We start from the raw sequence: 24,072 nt of genomic DNA, 5'->3' as shown, positions 1-24,072 counted from the left end.
GTAATATTTATAAGATGTAAAAAGTACTAAAGTATGAAAGGTCATTAAAAGGTTGAAGGTTGTAATTCTGTTAAACTCCTGGCTGCCCAAATCATTAAATATTTTAACTAATACTGTACCTACTGAGATACCTAAACTTAAAAGAGACAAACGGGGGTGGGCATGAGGCATGATGACCTAAGGTGGTTTATTTTGTAGGTGATTTTTTTCAATAGCACTTGACCACTTCTGGTAGTCAGCAATTGCTACTAGACATCTCTGAAGAACTTCACAACTTTGACTGTTCAGTGGTACTGGGTAAACTCTGTTTATATGGAAGTCTACTGTAGTATAGGTGGGTAACAGCCAAACGAGATGTGGGGGGATGCATGTATACACAGGCACATGCTCATAGAAACAATACATATATTTTAATATTTTGTATGTATATAAATAATTCCCAACACACTTCTAGACTATTACATCACCACTTTTCATTCAGATGTTAAGAACTTGAGTCACAATGATGAAGAAAACACAAATAAAATCTTAGATTAGACTACTGTGTCTATGACAGATGCTCTAGGTGCTGGAGATCACCTCCTTAGCTGCCTGTCTCCGTGTTGTTCTGTTGATCATAGCAGACAGTGCTTAGCATCTTGTTTATTCTTGGGCATCTCTCACTGCCCTTCCTTGTAGGAAGGTAATGAAACAGTGAACAGAGTAGAAATCTATTTAAATTTAGGTGAAATGTGCTGCTTTGAGCTTGCTTAGTATAAGTAAAATATGCTGTTTAGTCTAGTAACTCTGCAGCACTAGTAAAACTGCCCCAGCTGAGGAGAAAGTATGCGAATTTCCAAGCTAAAGAGATAAAAGAGGCTCCTCAAACCTTGAAAGAAACAGGGCAGGGTGACCTAGGAGGTTCATTAATTTTAAAATTAATTTTTAAATTAGTTTTTAATTTCAGTCTAAATGCGATCCTTCAGTATCTCCTCAGTGTTCCTCACTCAGTGGGATGTGTCCTATGTGCAAGTGTGGCATTTAGAGATCATGGTGAACTTTCACTGTGGTGATGTGATGGAGGATGGTGTGCACTCATCCCAGTTTTTATGAGTCTCTGCCATTCAAGGAACTTGAAATCCTTTGTTTTTTCAAAAAAAACCCCAAACAATTAAAAAATATAGTAGTTTCGTGCTTTTTTCAGTTTATCTTTGATCATGTGAATATATGAGAATACTCATAACCTAGACAAGTGTCTCTGTCTGGTCTCATGTCAGTGAAAATTCATTACACCTCAGAGCACTTTGAAGAAATAGCTTTAAACAACAAGATTATTTAGTACCCGTTTTTTTGGAAGACTAGTACAATACTTGAATACTTGTTCTTTGAAGATTTTTTTTTTTCCATGGAAACATGCATTAACTGTGTTGTGCATTTCAGAAGATAGCTCCAGAAAGAAATTTGAAAATATTTAGATTTTTTTCAGATTTTAAGACACGTGGAGAAGGTTAAGGGGACAAAGTGGATAAAGGGACAGTTTCTTTTGTATTTATCTTGGATATGTTAATACTTGTTGAGGAAGCTTACCTTGTACCCTTGGATATCTTCAAACAAAGCCAGCAATCTTATAATGTGAATCTGAATTTTCAAATGAAAAGAAGCAAAATTTTCCTATCTCTGTTGAGCTCAGTTATTCTCTCTTTGCCCTTCTGGAAGAATAAAATGGTAGAACTTCCTTGCATCCTTGTGAGCAGAGCAAAGGGAGTGGTACCAAGAGGATCCTGACCATTAGAAGGACAGGAGATGAGGACAGAGGAAAGTATGAAGGAAGTTGGAAGCACTTTGTTTGACACTTGAATATGCACCTTTTCGTTTCCTGTTTTTTGTTTGGTTCGTTGTTTTCTTCAACCTCCCTCAACACCCATGGAGAGGTGGAAGAAGGTGTCTTTTATGCTGCCAGTCCTGCTGCCTTTGAAGGCCAGGTGTGGCCATGTGGGTGAGGACACTGAGGTGCCTTTGCTAACCTCATGCTAAGAGGGGCACAGAAGTGGCAAAGTAGCGGGAAATCTTTGAGGACTGAGAGGGATGGGGAGATGCAAAGCTAAAGAGTCTCCTGAAGACAAGGTATTAAGCTTGTCCTGCAATTTTACCAGAACTGATTAAATGTGACTGCGATTTGCAGTTTTCTCAATGAACTGTTTGTGCCGTAAATACTCAGCTGATGAATCAGGGAGTTTAGTGTTGACATGTATGAAAGGGATTGACATAATACGTTGGTATTGCTGGTTTACGTCATAAATGGTTACAGACAATCTAAGGCTCTCAAATGGTTTGTGCAAGTGAAGATTTCTTACAGTATAGACTGTCTTCAGGTGCTTCTTCAGATCTCTGTGATCTGATCTTGAAATAGGTTTCTGAATGGGATGTTGAGTGGATTAATCAGCCAAACATTCTGAGAGCAGAGCCATTTTGAGATACAAGGCATCCTTCCATAATAGGTGTTGATTACATCTCTGAGTCAGGATAATTTACATAAGGAACTGCATAAATATCTGGAAATTCTGCTGCTGGGACCTAAACCTGAAAGACACAATGTAACCAAATACTGGGTCTAGAAAGCAGGGATTTGTGTACATGCCCTTGCAACAGGGTCATACTGAGCTGTGCATGCTCTGGAAATGTGCTTTAAGGATAGACTTGATTGACAGCTGTTAGTCATTCAAAAATAATGGTGTGTTTTTAATCCCATAAAAATAGGATAGGAAACAGATGTTGAGAGAGTAGTTAAAGCCGGCTGAACCAATTACTCCATTTTCAATATAAGTAAAATATTTGATTGGGGAGCTGAACTGAAGTCTGGGGTGTTGGAGTTTTGTTCTGTTATAATGCTAGTGAAATGTCCAGTCATAATAATTTAGAAAGTGGACGTAACAAATCCCTCAGTCTTTTGATGATCTCTGAAGCTTGTAAATAATAAATGGGTGCTGCTGTACATTTGATTTCTCTTACATGATACTTATATTTTGTTACGGGACAGTCAGATTAGGACTTAAAATAGATAATTCCAATTGAGAGCTGGGAAATTCTTACAAATAAGTTTCCTTCTTGGGTTTTGTTTTGTTTTCTTTTCTTTTCTTTTGTTTTCTTTTTTGTTGTTTTTTGTTTGTTTGTTTGTTTTTCAGGGAACTAGCCTTGATTGTCCAAAGAAATTTTAAGACTTTTAAGAACATTATGAAGTAGAATAAATGTATATATGCTTTTAAAACTAATTTGGAATTTTGTCTAATTTCAGCTGTTAAAGGGCATGAGAAGAACAAAGAAAAAAAATCCAAAGACTATGAAAGATCCAAGTCAAAGAAAAAGAAAAAAAAGAAAAAGAAAACGAAGCCTGGTAAAGTTAATTTTTCTTCTGTAGATGAAACTGGTTTCATTATTTTGTTTTATTACAAAAAATCACTTTACATCTCTTAAGAGCAGGCACTGTAGTTCAGCCGTTTTCTTCACTTAGCTTTTATTTTATTAAATAATTTATTTTTAATTGTGATTGACAAGATAATTTATTTTTTGGTTAAGCTTCATCGTTAATGCTGGGTAGCGGCTTGTAGTAGTGTTTGTAATGGCATAGAATTAATGTCACTCGTAAATTAATGTCAGTCTGTAAGTCAGGCTTTTCCTTAATAAATGTGCTTCTGTGCAAGCTTTGCCTAATTAAGAGGGTGCAGATGCCATGTGTACAGGCTGTTCTCTGTTATGTTAGTTTTGGGACTGCTTTATGAATGCTGGAGTTTGGAAAAACTGAGGCCTCTTTTTCTGCTCTTAACCGTATTATTTCTTACACCTTCACTTTGGGAGGGAGTGGGCTGTAACAATGAGCTCAGTTAAACCTGTCACAGCCTTAATTTCTTTCTTAAAGATTTTTTTTTTTTCTGGAGAGATTTAGTAAAAGCCCTATTTGAAGTCTATACTCAAGCTGTGTCCCTCTTTCATGTCTCATAACATGCTGTTGCACTACATTAAAATGCGTGTAGTAGCAATGTGTCTTCTTGGTTTCATCTCTGGAGGCTTGGGAATGCTTTCCTGGGGCCACGTCAAGCTTTCAACTTGAAGTAGAGGCCCAAGCATTAGACGTAATGGATTCTTCACTGCTGAAAACACAGCTGATTCTGGAAAATTTCTTTGGTGAAACGTTTAAGGATTCAAGTGTGACAACTTCCTCTGCTATTGTGAGGATGCAGCATACTTCAATCTGCTAGGCATCATTTGTGAAACTAGATCTCCCCTAAAGAGGAGTTTCTGAGATAGAAATGCCTTACTTCTCTGATGACTGCCTTGAATAGGGCCAGCTATCAAGAGAGTGGATTGGAAGAACCACAGGCTAAGTCAGTAAGAACTGTACTGAAACAAATAATTTTAATTAATTTCTTACTGTATGGTGCTCACAAATATAATGATAAAGTGCAAAATATGATTAGTCAATTCATGCACCAAGTCCCCACAAGCTACATATCAGTCTGTTGTTGGGTGTTAAGATGTTACATGCCTTTTTTTGATGTTGACCTTATGGTAATTCAGTCCAGGAACTGTGAATATTTTTTCCAGATAACTGGAGAGTGCTACTTGTAATTTCAGCCAGCCTTGATTTATGTCCAGTGTAGGCCTCACAGAGGAATCATTCAAGGTGTTTTCTTTACACACTCTTAAACTGGGCTTGTCCACCTGTGCATTCTGTTCCATTCATAGACTAGGAAAACAAGTGCTTTCTATCCACTTTGAAGTCTATGAAATTAGAGAATGTGTATAGCCTTGTGTGAGTAAGAGTGGGATGTGAGGGGGAGGTCTCCAGCTACTAATGCTTCTGTGGAAGTGCTTGTAAAGCAGAGGCATTTGTATACCTATGCAGCCTGAAGAATAGTTGGCTTGGAAAGGCTGGTCACTTAGACCTTTATAATTTCTGACAGCAGTAAACAGTGACTGGGTGGCATAAAATTGCCTGGTTCAGAAAATACCTTCTTGCTTCTGGAAAGCTTGCACATCTTGCAGCAGCATCATGCAGTCCCATAGCTCCAGCATACTGGGATCTGGCTCAGTGAATTACACATTTCTGCTATGGGCATGCATGGTGCTGTTTCTTCTTTTTTTGACCATGAATTTCTAATAACATTTACTACAATTTTACAGGGTATTCGGGCATTGGGGACAGCACAGATATCTCACAAGAGCTTTCACCTGAAAAATCAGTTGTCACAAAATCTAATTCTTCAAATAAATCATTTGCTCACCCAAGTACACTACTTCACTGCACTGACTCTGGACAGCACAAAGGAAAATCAAAAGCAAATGGTGAGATGACTCTCCTCTGTGGCTTTCTGGTTTGCTCTTTCATTACCAGTAAATATGTGAGCAGCACTAACATACCTGAAAACTGGTTCTTAATTGTGTAAATTTGGCTATTCTTACTCAGGATCGTGTATATTTCTTTTCCCCCCCACTTGATAAGGTGGGAACTAGTTCATTTGTCAGAGCTTGATGCTGCTGATTTTTATTTTGACTTTACTTTCATATACACTTCAAGACTGTTGCCTTTATTTCAGAAACCAAACTCATTTTGTGAGGGTTTTTTTTCAGTGCCTTATTAACTCTGAAAATAATTGAGTTACAATTCAATAATTAAATTTTTTATATTGCCAAAAGTTTCTACAAAGTAAGAGCTCCTTCAGAATTTAAAAGGGGTGCTTTGCAAGCTTGCTGTGTTCAAGAGACCACTGGGTGTGGTGATGTGTAATTGTATAGATACAGAATATAGTTATAATGACTTTCTGAGCTTCATACGAGAAGCTCTTGAGTAGCTGTGTACTGGTGTCTTCATAGTACTTCATACACAGAATCCATAAAAATCTGGCTGCTGTGTATCATCTTTCATAATTCTTAATATCTTGCTCCATGTTGCTACTTACTGATACAAACTGGTACAATAAAAATGATAAATGTTTGTTTTTTCTCTTGTTCTTAAAACTCTTGTTCTTAAAACTCACAGATTTGAAGGAAATAGAAAATATTTGACAGCTTGATTATATTACAAGAACCTTAAATTCGTTTTTGTACAGATACACTGTTGAGAACCATTTGAGCTTGTTTTGGGGGTTTTTTGTTTGATTTTTAGGGTTTTTTTGGCATAGCTTTGTTTGTTATTGGACAAAAGTAAAATATAACTTCAGTTAAATTTCCGTTTATAGGCCAAACAGGAAACATTAAAAACTACTAAAGTGCAGATAGCAATAATGTCTTGAAAAGCGTTTTGCAAGTCTGAGCAGTTGTGTTTCTGGAGATATCAACCATAGGACATACCGTTTAGTAGCTTGGCTATCAGTTACTCAGACTTCTTTTAATCAGTTGATAGATATTGAAAGAGAAATACCAGAAATTATTTTATTTTATTATTTTAAAATTGTTTTGTTGCTTTTTGCATCTGCAGGACTTGTGCCTAGACAGACAAGGTCTGGTATAAACAAAAGTGAAACTTATTTGTAATATGGAAGTGTAGTGTGCCTGCCTAACCTGTAACTTCCGCAGTACCTTAGGAAAGGGTGTCCTAGTTCAGAGGCAGAATGAAACTTTTAAACATGGAAATAAATTATTGTGTTGGGTTCTCATCCCTTTTAATTTGACAACAGATGTTTCTCTAAAATACACAGTTTATGCCACAGGCTGGTAGTTCTGCTTTTGCATTTTATGATTCTGTGAGCTAAATGATGAAAGTAGTTATCCTCACTGTAGGTGAGACCTCACCATTGTACTGAAGACTAAAATTTTTACCTTCCATTTCCCTTTTATTCATTAAATTATTTTCAAATAATTAAAATGCCTCTTCTTCCTCTGACCCTCCCATTCTATCCCCAAGGAAGATGCAGACATTTATTTAATTTTATTGAGGCAAGATTCTCAATTAAGCTGTTACTGAAGCAAGATTCTCAATGCTGTTCAGTCTAAATTTTCTTGGTAGTTTTATTCAATCTAGGATCCACTAATGTTTCAGCTAAGTAGTGCGAGTGCATTCTGGAAGAATACCTTGTGCAGTGCACTGCCTGTGAGTTTATAAATGCATCCTAAACAGAAGAGTAAATGAAAATAATTTCTGAAGCAGGATTAAATTCTGTGTTGGACCCAGTATTTCTGTCATGGAAGCATCACTTTGTGAGACTGAATGGTTCATAAAACAGAACCCTCTTGCCTCCTTTTGAGAGTTCTACATTAGAGGTGCCAAGTCACAATTCTATACCAATTGCAGCAATGAGCATGAATCCTGTTTGAATGTACAAGCCTGGTTTTGTTGTTTATAGTTTTGTCTGAAGAGACTTGGTTTGAGATGCTGTATGTTGACAGTACAGTTTTAATGACAAAAGCTGTTAAGGTGGATATTTTGAGGGAGCCATTAATGAGACTTTAAAACTTCATTATATAGTAACCTTCAATAAACTGTTGAAACTGTGGTATTCTTTAAATTACACTGTGAACTTATGCTTTTTGGAATGTATGTCTGCATACTTGGGATGAGATTTTGAGGGACCTTTTTCATAATTACTCAGGATTTTATATAAATACTTCTTGTACAGAGGATGACACCCTGAGTGAGTCATCTATGGATAGCTTGCCTTGGAGTGACAATGACTGCAGTCAGGATGTTGATGTAACCACAAACCCTGATGAAGAAATAGAAGAAAGTGATTTTGAGATTGTTCGGTGTGTTTGTGAAGTAAAAGAAGAAAATGACTTCATGATTCAGGTATGAAGTGGAGGGTAAATACACATTTCATTGAATGCAGTGGAAGGTGTCAGTAGAGAAACTTCTGTTTTGTACATGAAATAATAAACTATTGTTGACTTCCAAAGTCATAACATTTTTTAAGTAATCTGTCAGGGTGACTGCTATGATAATTAACTTCTGCTTCATAGTACAATTTAGGATTTTTAATTGAAGGAAAGAGGAAACATTCACTCCAAGTAAAAAATGATTGGCTTATTATTTGTGAATTTTTCTAAACATTGAAGACATCATTGATTGTGAGAATGCATATTTGAAATCAGTGATTTTTTCGGGCTCCCTCTAATTTAGAGCCTGTTCAGAACATTGCCTTGAGATACCTAGTGTACCTCCCATTCCTCTGGCCTGGTAAGAAGCTTGACTTATACATACAATTCTCCAGACAGGATGAACATCCAAAAAAAAAAAAATTTGAAGGCTTTGCTTTAAAGCAGAACTGCATTTGTCATTTGTCCATTCTGCAGTTGTCTGCAAATTCGAAGTTCCTAATCTGCCTAAGGCCATCTGTCCATTCCACATGTGCTCTTTTTAAAACTTGGAGAGGCTTCTTTTATCTCTCCTGCTTAACACTGTTGATAAGAGCTTCCTTGGAAGTTACCTGCCTATTACTTTGAGATGTTTGTAAATTATCAGGAAATAATTTCCCTACGTAGCTGCTTTAACCATCTCACCCAGTTCCTATTAATTTCAAGAGATGAAGTCAAAAAATCAATTCAATTTCTTAATAATTTTTTGCTCTACTTAATTTTCTTTGAGTTTCTATGCTACTTCATTTCCATGCTATTTCATGGAGCCTTGCTGTCGAAGGTATGATGCTTTTTCTCTTAGTAGTGAGTTCACTTTGCACACCTTTGTTCTAGTGTTGGATCCTGACAGTGCAGGGCAAAAAGTACCTTATGAATTAATAGAGAAGGGTGGAGTGATGGGCAGTGGTCAAGTGTAAGTAAATAGCATCAGACTGTACAGGAGGACAAAGGAGTCCCAACAGTGGTGACTAAAGGGAGTAGATGTCCTCTGAGGAGATGGCTTACAGAAAATCAGAAAGAAATAGCCTGGGAGAATAACTGGCAAAAATAAGTTCAACACTAGGTTAGGATTGCAGAATGAAGAGAACTGTCACCTGGCTCTGGACGCAGCCTATGGATGCCTTTACTTTAAAGTTTCATGAGCTGCTTCTAAGATTACCTTGCTAGGTTGAAGTGGTTTGGGCGGGTGTTTTTAGCATATTGCAAACATTTTAATAGTTGAATTGATTTGTGAAAGAATTGGTTTCTGGAAAAGAGATGTAGATCAGCAGTATTTGTGAGTATCTGCATTCTTTATGGGGATTGAGATAACAGGAAATACGCTGGCACCTGGGAGATCCTGTTTGGGTTTGCTATGTACCAATCTTGATATTGGAATGAGGAGCCAGGGCTCCTCGTGGATCTGGCTGGAGGTTCATTGCTCCCAATATACATGTATACCCTCCTCTCTTACAAGAGAGAGAATGCTAAGTGTTCTCTTTCAGCTGTGTTCATTGCCATGAATGTGTCAAATTTAGAAATAATGCAGGAAAATATTAAACTCAGCAGCACCTTCTTGTCCATGAAAGATTAGGGAACATTAAAGTTCCATGAAACTCATACACAGTTAAAATGGGAGTTCCTTTAGATATCTAAACTAATAATTTGCCCCCAGATTCAAAATATTTTATAAAAAATTTTCTTTGACCTGTACTTGCCTTAAATTAATTGTCTTGAGCCATTTGTGCATTAAGGATGTCATTCATAGCACTGGGATGCAGAAATCTGGGTTTGCGTTTATAAAAGTATCTGCTTCAGTTAGTAGAAATTAAACCTGGAAAAGTAAGTACAGAAAAATAATGTATTGTTGGTTAGTGCTGTTTTGTTCCGGTCTCTGTAACTCTGCAGGGAGGTTACTAGACTTGATTTATGGAGCTGGTGTAAAGCTGCAGTGTAGCATTGCCCTGTGTTCCTTCTGGAGACACAGCACTCAGTGAGGCCCAAAGAGATCCAGACAGATTGTCATTATCCCTTCTTTTTAGTTTGTATACCTAAACACTGGTGAATGATGCAGAAAATTCTGGGGCTGAATTTGATAGCCTCAGAGGTGATGGGTGTAAACGGACTTGAGACAGTCTTGTTCTAGAAGGTAAAAAGCTGCTTTAAATACACATCTTTCAAGTTTGGTAATTTATTTTGTGACATGAATTTCAACTTAAATACTTTTTTGCACAATGCTGTAGGTTTTTTCTCTTCTAAATCTCCTTCTTGGCGTGCTTTGAAACTCTCTGCTACCACCCGGGGAGGGGGTAGTTACCCAGTAGCATGTGCCAGAGCAGTAACCTGTAGCCTAGCAACCACAGTGTACAGTAGAACCTGCAAGGTAAAGAATGGACCTGTTCCTTGAAGGGATGGATATTTAAATATCAGTTGAGTAAAATTTTAAAAAGTTGAGATGTTTGTACAGGTTTGAAAGTAAACCAGTGGGAGAAACGAACCCCACACAAATACCTTGAGAGAGATTTCAGGTCAGAGTTGCAATGTCATTAGAAAGATTAAAGTAAATGCAACAATACACTAAAACTGGCTTCAGGTCAGAGGACAGCTTGGTACCCTGGTGATCAGGGTGGTGATCTCAGTCCTGTCAAATAGTGACAGCAGTCTTGTTGAAATGATGGTTGAAGCTGAGAGCAGTGATCCCGTGGGAGGTCTAGTCCTCCTGTGGAAATTCAGGTCCTCCTCTGGATTTGTCCAGTAGTCGTGGTGTCCTAAATTCCCAAAGCACCCAGATTATTTATGGTCAGATACGGGCAGGATGCTCAGTACCTCCCCCAGGTTGGGGAATTTCACTACGGAATGATGCAATCCTAGGAGTCGGGATGTTTTGGGGAGTCCTTGATGGCCTAGGTCCTTATAGCTGCCCATTGGGGCATTATGGTCCACTGGCAGAGATTATGCCCTTGGGCTGGATGTTAATCATGGTTCAGTCAGTTTGTGAAGACAGAGTATCCTGATGTACCTGGATTGGGGAGGGGGTGAGGTGGCAGTGGTGTGAGGAGTTTGCCTCTTTCCTTTATTTAACACCTGCAGCCTGAGGGCCAGTGTGTGCTGGGCAGTTCTTGCAAACGACCCAACATTAACAGTTCATCAAGAATAATGTAGATGGGAGTAGAATGCATAATTTGGTTACAACCCCATTTGTAACCTTCACTAGAGTTCTGGGCAAAATTGCCTGGAAAAACACTGAGTGCAGCTCTGTACAATATGGCATGATTCATAGGATGCAGGTGTAACTAGATCCAGGAGCTCCCTTCTTATTTTTAGTACAGTCTGTTTCTCTTAATCTGTTTTCTTTGTTTTAGAACACCTTTTTCTGGCTCTAATTTGTGAAAGGAGGATTGTCTCTGCCTTTTTTGAAAACATCTCCCAACTGCATTAGGACTATCTACCCTTTTTGGAAGGCAAAACATTGTTGATTGCATCCTTTCAGAAACCTGTTTCTCTCTAAATTTTTATATTCTCCAATCCCAGAGCTCCTATCTCCTCCAGTGAAATATTCAAAGTCTGGTTGTTCTTTTCTGTCCCTACTAGCTCGAGGAAGGGCAGGAGATAAGAGCATTAATTAAAGTGGTGTTGAACATACTCAAAATTTTTAGCAAGTTGGCATCTTTGTAGGTCAATGAAGGGCAACACGTTAGGGTTTGGTTTAGCTCATATTGCAGTCCTCTACCAGCATTGACAACATTTCTGCTTTTGGTTTATGCTCTGAGAAATAAAGGGTATATGATGTCTTGTCTTGCTGCTTGGGAAAATAGTAACTTCTAACTGACATCACAGTTTCCAATCAAAATAGACTTAATATTCTTATCTGGGGTTTTGTTCCATGTTTCAGTGATCTGTCGTCTACAGTCACGATTTTGTCTCTTTAAAATACTGATGGGGGATAAAATGACAAAACATGAATAGTTTTTTTCCTGTTCTAGAACAGCATGGCTTTAAGAACAGTGACTGCATTTTAAATAGTATAACTGTGCTAAAGAGATCAAAATTATATTCAGTCGTTGCCATTATGATTGTTCTGTCTTTGAATGACGTTGGATGCTCCTAAAGCTGGTGCAACTGATCTGCACTGCAGGTTTGTGTTAGTAGAGCTGCCTTTGAAATGGATAAAATGTTGGAGGTACAAGAATCAGTAAAGCATAATATTGCTTACTCCTGTATAACATAAATATCTCTGGGATTTGATAACTGAATGCGGATTGATGTTTGAGGGTATCAGGAAAATTAATCTGCAAACATCAGAGGTTTATATCCAAAAAGGAGACAGAGGAGTCCTTTTACTTTATTTGAATAAGGGGAGAGGCCATGGTGCATTCCCCTGGGGTCTCTCAAAGTTTTGGAGGATGCAGACTCCTTTTTATCCTGATTTCCTGGCCACATTTCCCTCTCTCTTTCCCCATTGACTGAGGTATTTGAGATATCTAGACTTCCCAATACGCCTGATACCAAAGTTAATCTCTAATGTATAACCCTTTTTAATTTTTAATTGTTATGGAATTTAGGGCTTTTCCCCATTGTTTCGTTTCTCAGCAAACCTACAGTTTGTTTGTAAAGGTAAATATCTTTTTCCATTCATCAATCAGTGGAATCTTTCCCATTGCTTCTTTTATCTCTCACTGCTAGTTTTATCTAACAGCAGACCCACAGTTAGTTTGTGAAGACAAATCTGTCATTCCTCTCAAGGGGAAGGCTTTTGAATTCAGAAGAATGGATCTGTTTTGGTGATAAAGGCTTGATTACTCTTTTGGCTATCCTTGTTATGCGCACATCCATCTCATGAAAGATTTTCATTTCCAAAGGGAGTATTTTTGTATCTTTCAGAATGTCTGCTTCTGCATTTTAGTTGTCATTCTCCAGAAGCATACATGAACAATGTGTGGGGAGGGCTCACATTTTACTATGGTCTGATTCTGTAATGTATTTGTTAGTAAGTGGAAGATGGGGTGTGGATATTAATAGACCTTTTTGTTTTAAAATACGTAGATCCTGTGTTTCTTAATTGACATAATGGTATTGAGTTCCTCTACGCTTCATTTCTGTTAATGTGCACTTCTTGACTTTGAACAGTGTGAAGAGTGTCTGTGCTGGCAGCATGGAGCCTGTATGGGCTTACTGGAAGATAATATACCTGAGAAATATACCTGCTATATTTGCCAAGATCCTCCAGGTACAGAAATTTAAGGTTACAGTCCTTTGTTACATATGTAGTAAATCTGCTAGTTTATCTGTGTCTACATCTCTCACTCTGAAAAACTACACTATTTTTTCCCCCCACCTGTGTCTGTCACTGTAGGTAAGTTTCAGTTTCAGAAGGTTTAATTTATGTGAATGTCCATGAGTCAATATTAAGGAATTACAAAAGGACAGGAATGGGAGAAGACTGTTTTCACTGTGATGACCATCACATATTTGCTGTAGTAAGGATTATACTGGCTATGCAAATGAGTGTAGAAAACACTCAGGAAGCCCAAGCAAAGACTTCCATGGGTACATCTTAGGGGATGTGTCTGCAGCTCTCCCCCAACAAATTTGGCTGATGCATTCTTTCAAATAAGTCAGTGGAAGGCTCCTGGCTCTCCTCAGCAGTGGCTCTTGCAGTTGTCTGCATTACCTGCTGTCCTGGTTTGACACTGGCCCAACGCCAGCCACTTACAAAAGCCACTTGCTCACTGTCTCCTGCTTCAGCTGGGAAGAAGAGAGAAAAAATTAACAAAGGGTTCATGAGTTGAGACCAGGAGAAAACACTCCAAGAGCAAAACAGGCTTAACTTAGAGATACAAGGTAAGTTTACTACCAGCAAAATCAGAGGAGGATAATGAGAAATAAAATGAGCCCTTAGAAACACCTTTCTTCCCTCAGTCTCTCCCTTCTTTCCATCGGCTGTGCAGGGAAACAGGGTGTGGGGGTTCAGTCAGTTCATCACTCAAGGTTTTCTTCCACTGCTCAGGGAGAGAAGTTGTTTCTGCGTGAGACTGTGGGGTCCCTCCCATGGGAGACAGTTCTCTGTGCATTTCTCCAGTGTGATTTACCAATCTCACGAGCAGCAGTCTGCCCAAAACTGCTGCAAGGTGAGCCCCTCCCATGGGCACACAGTCCTCCCAAAACTGCTGCAGCTGAGCTGTCCACTGAGAATATCTGTAGTAAATGTACATTTTACAGGGTGTGGGGGAGCTTTTGTTAGGTATTTAACATTAAGGTTTTTTTGTGTGTGTTTGCAATTTAGCAAGCATCTTTCCTTGTAATACTGTTTGTTTGGCAGTTTAAGTTACTTCTATTGATGCATTTATCGCATTCAACACTTTTTCATTTCAGCTGTTGCTGATACTCAGTATAAAGAGATAATATTGATATCTCTTAAGACAGAATTATCATTATTAATAGCTTGAATTATGCAAGTTTTCTATCAGAACCTTTTCCTTGATTCCTTAAAAATGTATTTATGCACAACTGTACTAATACATGTTGATGTTAAAAACAAGACCACTGGGAAGCTGATTGCCTTTTTCTGCATTTTACTGTCTGCAAAGAGCTGCAGTCAGACTGTAACTTCTGTCATAACCATGGTTAGACTAGACAGTATGATACCCTGCTAAAAGTACACCTTTCTGAGCTTCATCTGTAATTGCCTGTTGTGGAAGTTGGGGTCTGAATTTTTTTACAGTTGGGCAGAGGTTTTTGGCTTCATACTTGACAAGTTCTTAATTTCTTTATTGGTTATGTCTGCTGTTACAGGATCTTCTTTGGTTCTGTTGATAATAACAAATAAGCTGTTGCAGTACCTAGAGGTAATCAGAATTACTACCAGCAATGTCAACATTTCATTTTAACTCGCTCATTACTGTCACTTTAGGTCAGAGGTCCAGCTTAAAGTACTGGTATGAAAAGGAGTGGCTAAGTAATGGTCACATGCATGGCTTAACATTTTTGGAAGAAAATTACTCCCATCAGAATGCCAAGAAGATAGTGGCCACTCACCAGCTGCTTGGTGATGTACAGCGAGTGATCGAAGTCCTGCACGGGCTGCAGCTGAAGATGAGCATATTGCAGTAAGCAGTACCTAAGTACCAGCCACCATGTTCGCCTCGGGAATTAGACCAGAAATTCAGACTTTAATTTGTGTTCTGTGGATTTATAACATAGTTTGAATTGCTCATGTGATCTTGAGAAAGGACTTGGCTGTTTGAAATCTGTTTAAGTGAGTGGAGTGTAAATGGACAATGTGTATAGAAAGGATCAAACTAATAAAACTAATGACAGTTTTTCCTGAATCACCCAAATGGATTTTAAGCAAGAACAGGATAGGCTTGTAAGCCATGGTACCATTTTTGCAGCACTTGCTTTCTCCATTCCAGGAGATCTGGTCATGGCTTGTCCAAGAGGAATCAGATACTTTTCTTTGGTACAGTATCTTGTTTTGGTGCAGTGGGAGAGTGGTTGCACTCTCAGCAACCTGTAGCACTTCATTTCTGAAAGGTCATTTCAGCTATATCTGCAGAAAATAACAATTATATACATAAAAGATTTTTTTCTATCAAGTTGACTTTTTTGAGTATTTTCCTATTTAAAGTCATCCTTGGGTTCTGATGACTGAAAAAAAATTAACTTAAATCCAGCAGTTTTAAATTTATTGAATTCCATAGTTGTAATTTATTAGTTGATAAATTGCACGGCAGCAGCAAAGTGATTTTGTCTTTCTTTAGACCCTTTTCCCTAATCTGTGGTAATGAAGGAGGTCCGCTGACATGGAATAATGCTTAAAGCAAGAGAGGAGCCATTTTAACATAGGGTTTTGCTTTTCCATTATAGGATCCTTTAGTTAGATCTGTAAGTAATCTCTTTCTTTTTTGGAGACTGAAACAAATATTATAAGGCCACTCCTTGGGCCTTTTTCTAAAGAGCGACATTTGAGTTTCAGGCTTTCCAGCTGTGAATTGAGATTTACATAGTACTGAGGTAGGGAACACTGGGCATATATGTGATGGGTGCTGCAGGTTTTGTTCCTTTTCTCTCCCATGCTGAAGTCAGTATGATGGCCTGGCTTAATTAAAGGTGGCATGCAGTCCTGTTTGGATCATCTGGTTAAAAGATTCAGCTGCTGTTTTCTTTATCATGATACAAATTAGAAGGGATTTGAAAAATTGCCGAATTAGAATAATTATTCTATTGTTGATGTAGATCAACAGATAGAGAGAAGATGATTTCACAGGTGCCTGAAATTATTAGGAGTTGCTCAGTGTTTCAAGGTGGTTGCTCAGTGTTTCAAGGAGGTGACAGAGGACCCAAGGTAACCCTGGCAGTGTCATGGGGGGGTGACCCTTCAACAGGCAGGAGTTAAAAGGTTATTCAAGTATTAGCATTTGAATTTTCATCCTTAGGTAACTGGTGCATCATTTTTCAGAAAAAAAACCCTATCTTTTGTAAAATTATACCTTGCTCTGTTTTGAGCAAAATACAGTTTCTTTAGGTGTAGCAGATGAGTGGAGCTCAAGCAGAAAGCTTTGGTAAATGAACACCTGGCTTTCACTTCTGCAGTCATGCCTTCAGGATGGTTCACCAGGGAGATCTATCTTTGCTGTGCCAGCACTGGAGGCAAAGGTGCTTCTATGAAGTAGTCTGAGCACATCCTTGGCAGCTCTACTCACTTTGGTTTCCTCTGAGAGACACTGAAGAAACCTGAGCTGCTGCAGGTTGGGTTAGAAAGCAGTTACTACCAAAGTCAAGTGGTCATGTTTTGTTGAGTGGTTTGGTGAACAGCTAGAAAAGCTGGATCAGCTGAATAGAGTAAGTCTATCCACCTTTGCAAGGAAGCAGAGAGGGGAGCTTGAGGGCAGCCCCCCCCCCCCCCCCCAACTTTCTGAGCAGCCCAGTGGAGCAGGTGCTTTAAAGTCAGGATTTGCGATTTGCTCTGCTGTTTTCCTGCAGCCTGTATCAGATGAGCTGCCAGCCCTTTGAAGATAGCAGAATATTGTGCTTTGCTCTCCTTTCCTTTTACTGCTGTTTTAACGCCTTACGCAAGGAAGAACATGGGTTACAGTGCTCACTCTAAATCTTTCATTTGTTGTATCTATAATAATTTGATACCTACAGTTGTCCCTTCTGCTGGAATAAATAATGTATTAGTCAATTTGAAGACAATTAAAATAAGAATTTTTCTAAGAACAGATGAAGGGAACTATGGCCACTATGGAATACCACTACAATGCACAATATTGGTGTACCATACCTTTACTAAAAATAGCCCAGTTAAAATTAATTTCTGCTGCTAATAAATTGCAAATATTGAAGCAAAGTGTTCCATGAAGGGCCAACATTGGTGAGAAGTTGTATGTATCTATTTGCAACTTATTCTTCAAGTTTTTTCTTAATCCAAACTTTGTTGTTTTTTTTTCTTAATTATTACTTAGTTTCTTTATGCAAGAGGGTAATTTGCTTAGTCACTTTGGCATTTAAATTGGATGGTTTACTTTTTTATGTTTGAACAGAAATAAAGAACACCCTGACTTAAAGTTTTGGTGTCATCCATGGAAGCACATCACAGTGGATGAAAAAATCCATACAAAACACATCATTCATTTCGAGGAAAACTCTTGCAAAGAGGAGACAGCAAGTTACAGAACTTGGAATGGGACAGTTGAGAAACCCTCAACAATTCCTTCTGTGGAGGAATCTTACATTACGAGTGAACACTGTTACCAGAAGCCTCGGGCCTACTACCCTGCCATAGAGCAGAGGCTGGTTGTGGAAACAAGAGGTTCAGCCATGGATGATGGAGTAAACAGAATAAGAGAGAATGGGGATGATACCTTTTCAGAGAAGTTTGGCTGGAATCTGGACCAAGAAATATGCAAGATAGAAAATGAATCTAAACACAATTACTCTAAGGTATTTTTATTAAAATAGCCCTCTCTGGCAAAGAGCATCTGTTTTCCTGGCAACCTGTAAACCTCAGGCTTTTTTAATACTTTTTGGTCTGTTTGTGTTTATTTTTTGTTAGACTGTTTAAGTTGCCAGTAGAAGTAAAATTATAAATGTGATCAACTGCTTCATTTTATATTATAATTTAAAAATCTAGGTTGATTCTGGACCTCAAGTTGTTTGAAGAGTGTGGACCATGCATTATGGTCCACTGGTAGTTCATTGCTCCTTACTTTTATGTGTTAAATGAAACGTAAACACTAGCAGAGAGAATGGGCCAAGCATGTATGTTACTGCCAAATACACTGGTAGGCCAGCTTCTAATTATGTCCATCTTGTTTTCATGTTCTTTCTAATAGCTAAAATAATGTTAGGTTCTTCAGGCAGCATTTCAAGATTGAAAAAAAAAAAAGGGTATAGCCTGAAGTGATTTTTTTTAAGACTGATCACCATGGAACAGTCCTGTATTTTCTTCCTACTGGAGCACTTCAGGTTTAGCTTTTCAATGCTTGGTTCTCATTGTCAGCTCTGTCAGCCTAGTAGAGGCCTTTCTGCTCTCCAGTGCAAAATTTGTTTCTATTAATACCAATTCCAATGAAATGTAGGCTGAAAAATATTAAAAACCCTCTGGGAAATGAGTAAAGCCCTTCTGCTCTAGGGGAGCCAGGCTAGGGGAGCTGTGGGTGTTTACCTAGAGAAGGATCCAGGTAGCCCTGAGAGCCCCTTCCAGTGCCTAAAGGGCTCCTGGAGAACTAGACTTGGGACAAGGGATGGAGGGACAGGACAAGAGGGAATAGCCTTAAAATGAAGGAGTCTAAATTTTAGATGGGATATTAGGAAGAAATTCTTCCTGTGAGGATGGTGAGGCCCTGGCACAGAGTGCCCAGAGAAGCTGTGGCTGCCCCTGGATTCCTGGAAGTGTCTTAAGGCCAGGTTGGACAGGGCTTGGAGCAGCTTGGGATAGTGGAAGGTGTCCCTGTCCATGGCAGGTGTTGGAACTAGATGACCTTTAAAGGCCTCTTCCAACCCAAACTATTGTACAATTTTATGGCTCCATTAAATACTGAGCTCGCTTTTTTTAGATTAAAGGTTAGGATATCTCTTATTTCATCCATATGTAAGTTGTAATTTACTACTTTTAACTTTTCTATCAGTCTATTGAGATTGTGTTAATGTTTCCTAGAAAGGCAAATACTGTAGTTCTTCAATCTTAAAGAGCGTTTTTCTAAAGGGCCATATTTCAGCAGAAGGTTGAGGAAAGTAGTGGAATAGAATAAGCTCTGCTGATGTTGTACTCAAGTTTTATAAGGACCTGGTAATGCTTGTTTGGAGTTGGTTCAGCAAAAGTTGTAGTAGGATTTAGATTAGATTCCTTAAGGAAAAATCCCTTTTCACTCCTAAATTGTTTGCTCTTTAGTTGGATTATTGTCGGGTGAAAAACAGCGTCAGCATTCCCTGAGATGCACAGATTCAGTGCAGGATCTTCCTGATGAAAAGTGGCAGGATGCTTGTACAAATAGTTTTTAGCAAAATATCCATAAAAGTACGTTTGTATTTCGATCTTCTTTCCCAAACCAGGTTAGCATATGGTCTGTGTCTCTCTTGCTCACTGGCCTATGATGAATTCAGCAATTACAGGGACTGGGAGGACTCAGGCAGTTCAGCTCTCCAATTCCCTTTCACTGTAACAAGTATTTAATGTGTGTATTTCTGCTAGGTGAGAGAGTCTGTCTCTAAGAAAGTCTCTCCAGAGGAAGCTATTGAAATGAAATTGCTGGAAAAAGACAAAGAAGGAGTAGTGAACTCACAGCTGCAGTGGCAGCTCAATCTTTTAGCTCACGTGGAATCTCTGCAAGATGAAGTCATACACAGAATGGATTTCATTGAGAAGGAGCTAGATGGTAAGTAGTGTTATTCTAGTTTAAAAACTTTTAACTGAACTACCTGTTCAAAACATGTTAACCAGAATTTTACTTCTTCAGACCCACAAAGAGATTAATGTTTCATTATCTCATTTTCTAAATAGAGAATATACATGCTGCTGATGTAGGGAGTAGATTTTAAAACAAAGGGCAGAATTTCACAGAACAAGTTCTAGTTAGGTCATCTCTAAATAGTTGCATCAGATGTTGTACTGGAACATCTTTGTGTCTTTTTGGGATTAAGTTTTTGTCATTTTCCAAAACTCTTGTGTGTCTGCATTTCTCTGTTCTGCAGGGCCTTGCTGGCTATGTTAGCCCATTCTGAGTGGCCTCTTCAGTGCACAAGGCTTTTGTCCTTTCCTGTCTCTTCCAAGATTTTCATAGTAATGGAAAACTTATAAACCCTTTGTGTTGCATTAAGTGATTCAGGATAGGTCTTACTTACATTGTTAAGTCTGACCACTGGTTGTGTAGTGGTTATAACAGCAGCTTTACTTGCAGGGGGATTCCAACTTCTACCCAAGTAAAAGCCTTCTCTTTGTAAGTAAGGTACTGAAAAGTTGGACAGCTAAAGGGCTGTTTCAGGTAAACATCAGTCAGGGCTGTATTGCCTAAAGAAGCTCCGGTTCCAAAAAGTTAGACTCTTTGTACCTGCTGCTGAGCAGGGGTATGTGCAGTGTGTTGCTGCTTTGAGCAGGAACTTTCTTACTCCAAGGTGGGATGTGTCAGTAATGAGTGATGCTGATGGTTTTGCAGCAGCATGGGTAAAATTTGCCTGTTGATCTGGTTGGTGGCAGTGGCTGCTCTTGGTAGAGGTATTCTGTCTTCAGGATTTGAGTCTCCATCTGCAATACTGTCAGCATCCCCAGAACTCATCATAGTCCAACCTGACCACCTTCCTAGTGAGCATGTTACATTGTCACTTGACTTCTCTTCTGCTCAGTGGGATTTCTTGTTTCCCACTGAGAAGCTTTTTAAAGCAGGAGTTTATTTTCCTTGTGAAGCACTCTGCTGATTCATGCTTTTGCTCTTCATCCCCATTTTTTGTTGCCCAGTTCTGTCTTGGTCAGTTGTGTTCCGTATTACGACAGATTTCTTTGGTTACAACAGTCCCATCTTTGATGGTGTAAACTCCATGTACCACAGTGTCTTTGCCCTGAAATTGACTTGGATCAGAAGAAATTTAGCATGAGGTTTCACAAAGTCTGGTCCAGAGTTTTCCTTCTCTGCTTTTTCCTAGGAGCAGCAACTTCTCCCCCCATCCCCATGTGAATTATTTGGTTAAGTATGAAAATTTACTTGCAAAGATTGGTGTGAGGTGTTCAGTTTTATGATTTCTCAAATAACAATGTTAAAAATATTGTCCACTGCCTTCTCAGGATTTACAGAAGTTTTAAAGGATTTGTGTTTTGTGACTTCAGATCAGCTGTTTGCAGAGAACTGCAGCAGTGACAGATTTTGTTTCCTTTGCAGTTCTGGAGAGTTGGCTGGATTACACAGGAGAGCTACAACCCCCAGAACCACTGGCTCGACTCCCCCAGCTCAAACACTGCATAAAGCAGCTGATAACAGACTTGGGCAAAGTGCAGCAGATCGCGCTGTGCTGCTCCACATGAGGCTGGACAGCTCTGGGCTGTGACTGGTTGCAAAGCTGGAGTGTCTGATGGGAGCATATCTGAATCTGTAAATTAAACTAGCATGCTGGTTGCATGGGATGCAGATGGACTTCAGGGACTTGAGAAGTGTTGCTCAAAGAAGAGCAAAAGGTTATTTCAGGTCTAGTAGACAATTATAATGCTGTGGAAAAGGCCATACTCTTGTCTCCAGAGGTTGCCTGTTGATAAGTTACACTCAAATTTTCACTCCCTACAAGTTGCTTATCAAAACAGTAGACTTTTTCATCATTAAATTGACTAAAAATTGTGCCACTGAAGAACAGAGTTCTAAGAGCCAAAAAAGTTTGGTTGACAGGGGTTGTAAATAACTTTACATAGTTTGACTCATTTCATATTTTATTTCTTCTGGTTTATGCATACTAGCACTCACTATTTAATCGTTAGGAGATGTTATAACAGTTTCAGACTTAGTAAGTATGAATGTCCAACTCTTGACTCTTAAGTGTTATGTGGAGGTTTTCAAGTAACAGTGGCCTGACCCACACTTCTGTTACAGTAAATAATGTAGCAGGAGGTCACAGGTGGATTGCACTTATTTTCAGAATAAATGATTGTTTTCCATATTTATCCTCTCACTGTCACATGACTTTGTACGGGGGAAGCCCATTAAGGTGGTGTTTATGTGTATTCTTGAGCTCTTAAATCTGGCTATCCTGTGCCTCCTGCAGAAGTTGCTGGGGGGATACCTTCATTGCAGTAGTATGGAATGCCCGCGGGAAAGGACTGGAGCCATGCTCTGAATTCAGACTGCAGCATGGTCTGTCATGGGTGTGATACCTTTTCTACCCATTTGTTAAAAATTGCCATTCCAGTTATGTTTGGAAATCTAGATTTTTTTCAGAACTCTGGATGTGTTCATTGTAAAGACATGCTATGAATGCGTGGTTTTGGGAATCAGTTTTTGTGTAAATAAAGCCTTAAGATCTATGCATGAGATGCTTTCCTTGCAGACAGTGAGTGGCTTGTTTTCTTAAATGTTCACAAAGTCCCTTTTTATACCTTAAGTTTTAATTTTCAGTTTGTATTTACTTTGTGATATAGGTGACAAGGCTGCTGATGGTCAGATTATACAGAACCTTTGGAACATTGTGAGCATTTGAGAGGTTCAGTCTTTCAGCTGCACATCACCGCTCCTGAAATAATGGCTGTAACTTCAGTTTTCCTTCACAGACATTGCTGAGTTCAGTTCCCTATGGAACACAGTGAGCTGGTTTTGCAGTGAGAGGGTGTCCTTAAAAAGCTGGATTTGTTACCCTTATTTTGTTGTGTGCAGTGGTACTACCAAAAGGTAACATTCAAACAGAGTTGTGATGGAAAGGCATCTACCTGTACAAATTACTAATTTGGAATATATATATATTGGTGATGTTTTTATTCTGCAAAAAATAACGAAAATTTGAAATATCCAGTATTCTTGTAGGAGTCACAGTCTCTACATGGTGAATATTTTATTTCCTTCAGAAAACAAAACAATTTGGCTGCTCCAGGTAGTAGCTAAGACTTTTGTGCCAATATTTAGTTCAGGCAATAATTTGTCTCACAGTTTTGTAGTACTATGTTAGTATATAGTGAATACAACATATTCAGTGTAGCAGGAAAACAAATTTTCTGTAACACAATTGGAATAAGGTTTACATTGTTTTTTAAGGATCACTGGGCTCACTGAAGATGAGAACAATGCTTATACCTGGGCTCATTCCTGTCAGGTACCTGAGTTCATGTAGCTCTAGAGGCGGTGGTGGTGACCAGACAACCAGAACAGCATCAGAGGAGCCTCCCAGGCAGCTGCTGATTTTCAGGGGAAATAGACCGGAAAAGGTGTTTGTGGTTACAGTCTGTAAAGCAGGACATGGCTGCATGGGAACAGTTGGTTGTGCTCCCAGTCTGAGGGCATTCAAGCACTTTGTCCCTGAGCTGGCTTCTTGCTCCAACGGGGGATTTGGCAGAAATGGCATTTCGCATGGGTAGATCAAGTTGCAGACCCTGGAGACTTGCATCCCTTCACTAGTACTGGGGAAGCCCTTGCAGATAAAGACTGAAAATATTTATTTAAAATAGAGTAGTACTTCTCATATTCAGGGAAGATTCTTCATTGTGCTCTGCTGGATTAATTTCTTTCCCTTTCTTTGCAAGTTTCCTCATTGTTATTTTTAGTCTGGACCAACTGTTCAGACTGACAGGTCACTTTTTTCTTTCTTTAAATCACTGGTAAGCAAATGCAATGTGGAGCCTTGATGAACTGAGCAAACATTGCACTGTGGGTACACATGTGTTTGTTGATGCACTACTAGAACCAAGGGGGCTGTACATAGAATTGTGTTTTGGAGCAATATTTGGAAAACTTGAAAACTTCTGTATCTTGGTGTTTGGAATAAATAAAAAATAGGTTTTTGTTGTTTAAATTCATAGTAAAGTCTTTGTTTCAATTAATGATAATAATTTTGGAATTTTTTCCTTCACATCACTTTGAAATGCAAGTACTGTAGTTTGTCAGGTATATATATCTCTTAACTGTTGCAAAAGTCTGGAAATCACTGTTTTCCAGATCTGTTATAAATATTGTTAATAGTGTGTTGGATATTGTATGAGGAGCTCATACATTTTGTTCCCAAATCCTAATATGTGTAGTATATTAGTACCAATCTAGTATGTGTGATCTGACCCTGCTTTTTGTTCTATTTGGATGAGCAGCCTGT

General features: G+C 38.8%; 1 protein-coding gene across 8 annotated transcripts in view; it reads left to right on the top strand.

Moving 5' to 3' along the window:
- The window catches only part of PHF20 (PHD finger protein 20), a 68,833-nt gene extending 46,530 nt beyond the window's left edge, over positions 1-22,303 (top strand). For all 8 annotated transcript variants that reach the window (XM_021536648.3, XM_021536655.3, XM_021536647.3 and 5 more), the window contains 8 exons: positions 3,272-3,370; positions 5,158-5,319; positions 7,590-7,759; positions 12,931-13,030; positions 14,714-14,909; positions 17,346-17,745; positions 19,496-19,679; positions 21,174-22,303. In XM_021536648.3, coding sequence (XP_021392323.1) covers positions 3,272-3,370; positions 5,158-5,319; positions 7,590-7,759; positions 12,931-13,030; positions 14,714-14,909; positions 17,346-17,745; positions 19,496-19,679; positions 21,174-21,316 — 1,454 coding nt within the window. In that variant the 3' untranslated portion in view covers positions 21,317-22,303. The remainder of the gene's footprint in view (positions 1-3,271; positions 3,371-5,157; positions 5,320-7,589; positions 7,760-12,930; positions 13,031-14,713; positions 14,910-17,345; positions 17,746-19,495; positions 19,680-21,173) is intronic.
- Positions 22,304-24,072: the final 1,769 nt, after the last annotated feature.

This window comes from Lonchura striata, chromosome 17 (genome assembly GCF_046129695.1).
Source record: "Lonchura striata isolate bLonStr1 chromosome 17, bLonStr1.mat, whole genome shotgun sequence".
NCBI classification, from domain to species: Eukaryota; Metazoa; Chordata; class Aves; order Passeriformes; family Estrildidae; genus Lonchura; species Lonchura striata.
The sequence above is the reverse complement of the archived record's forward strand: the minus strand, read 5'-3'. Positions and strand labels throughout refer to the sequence as shown.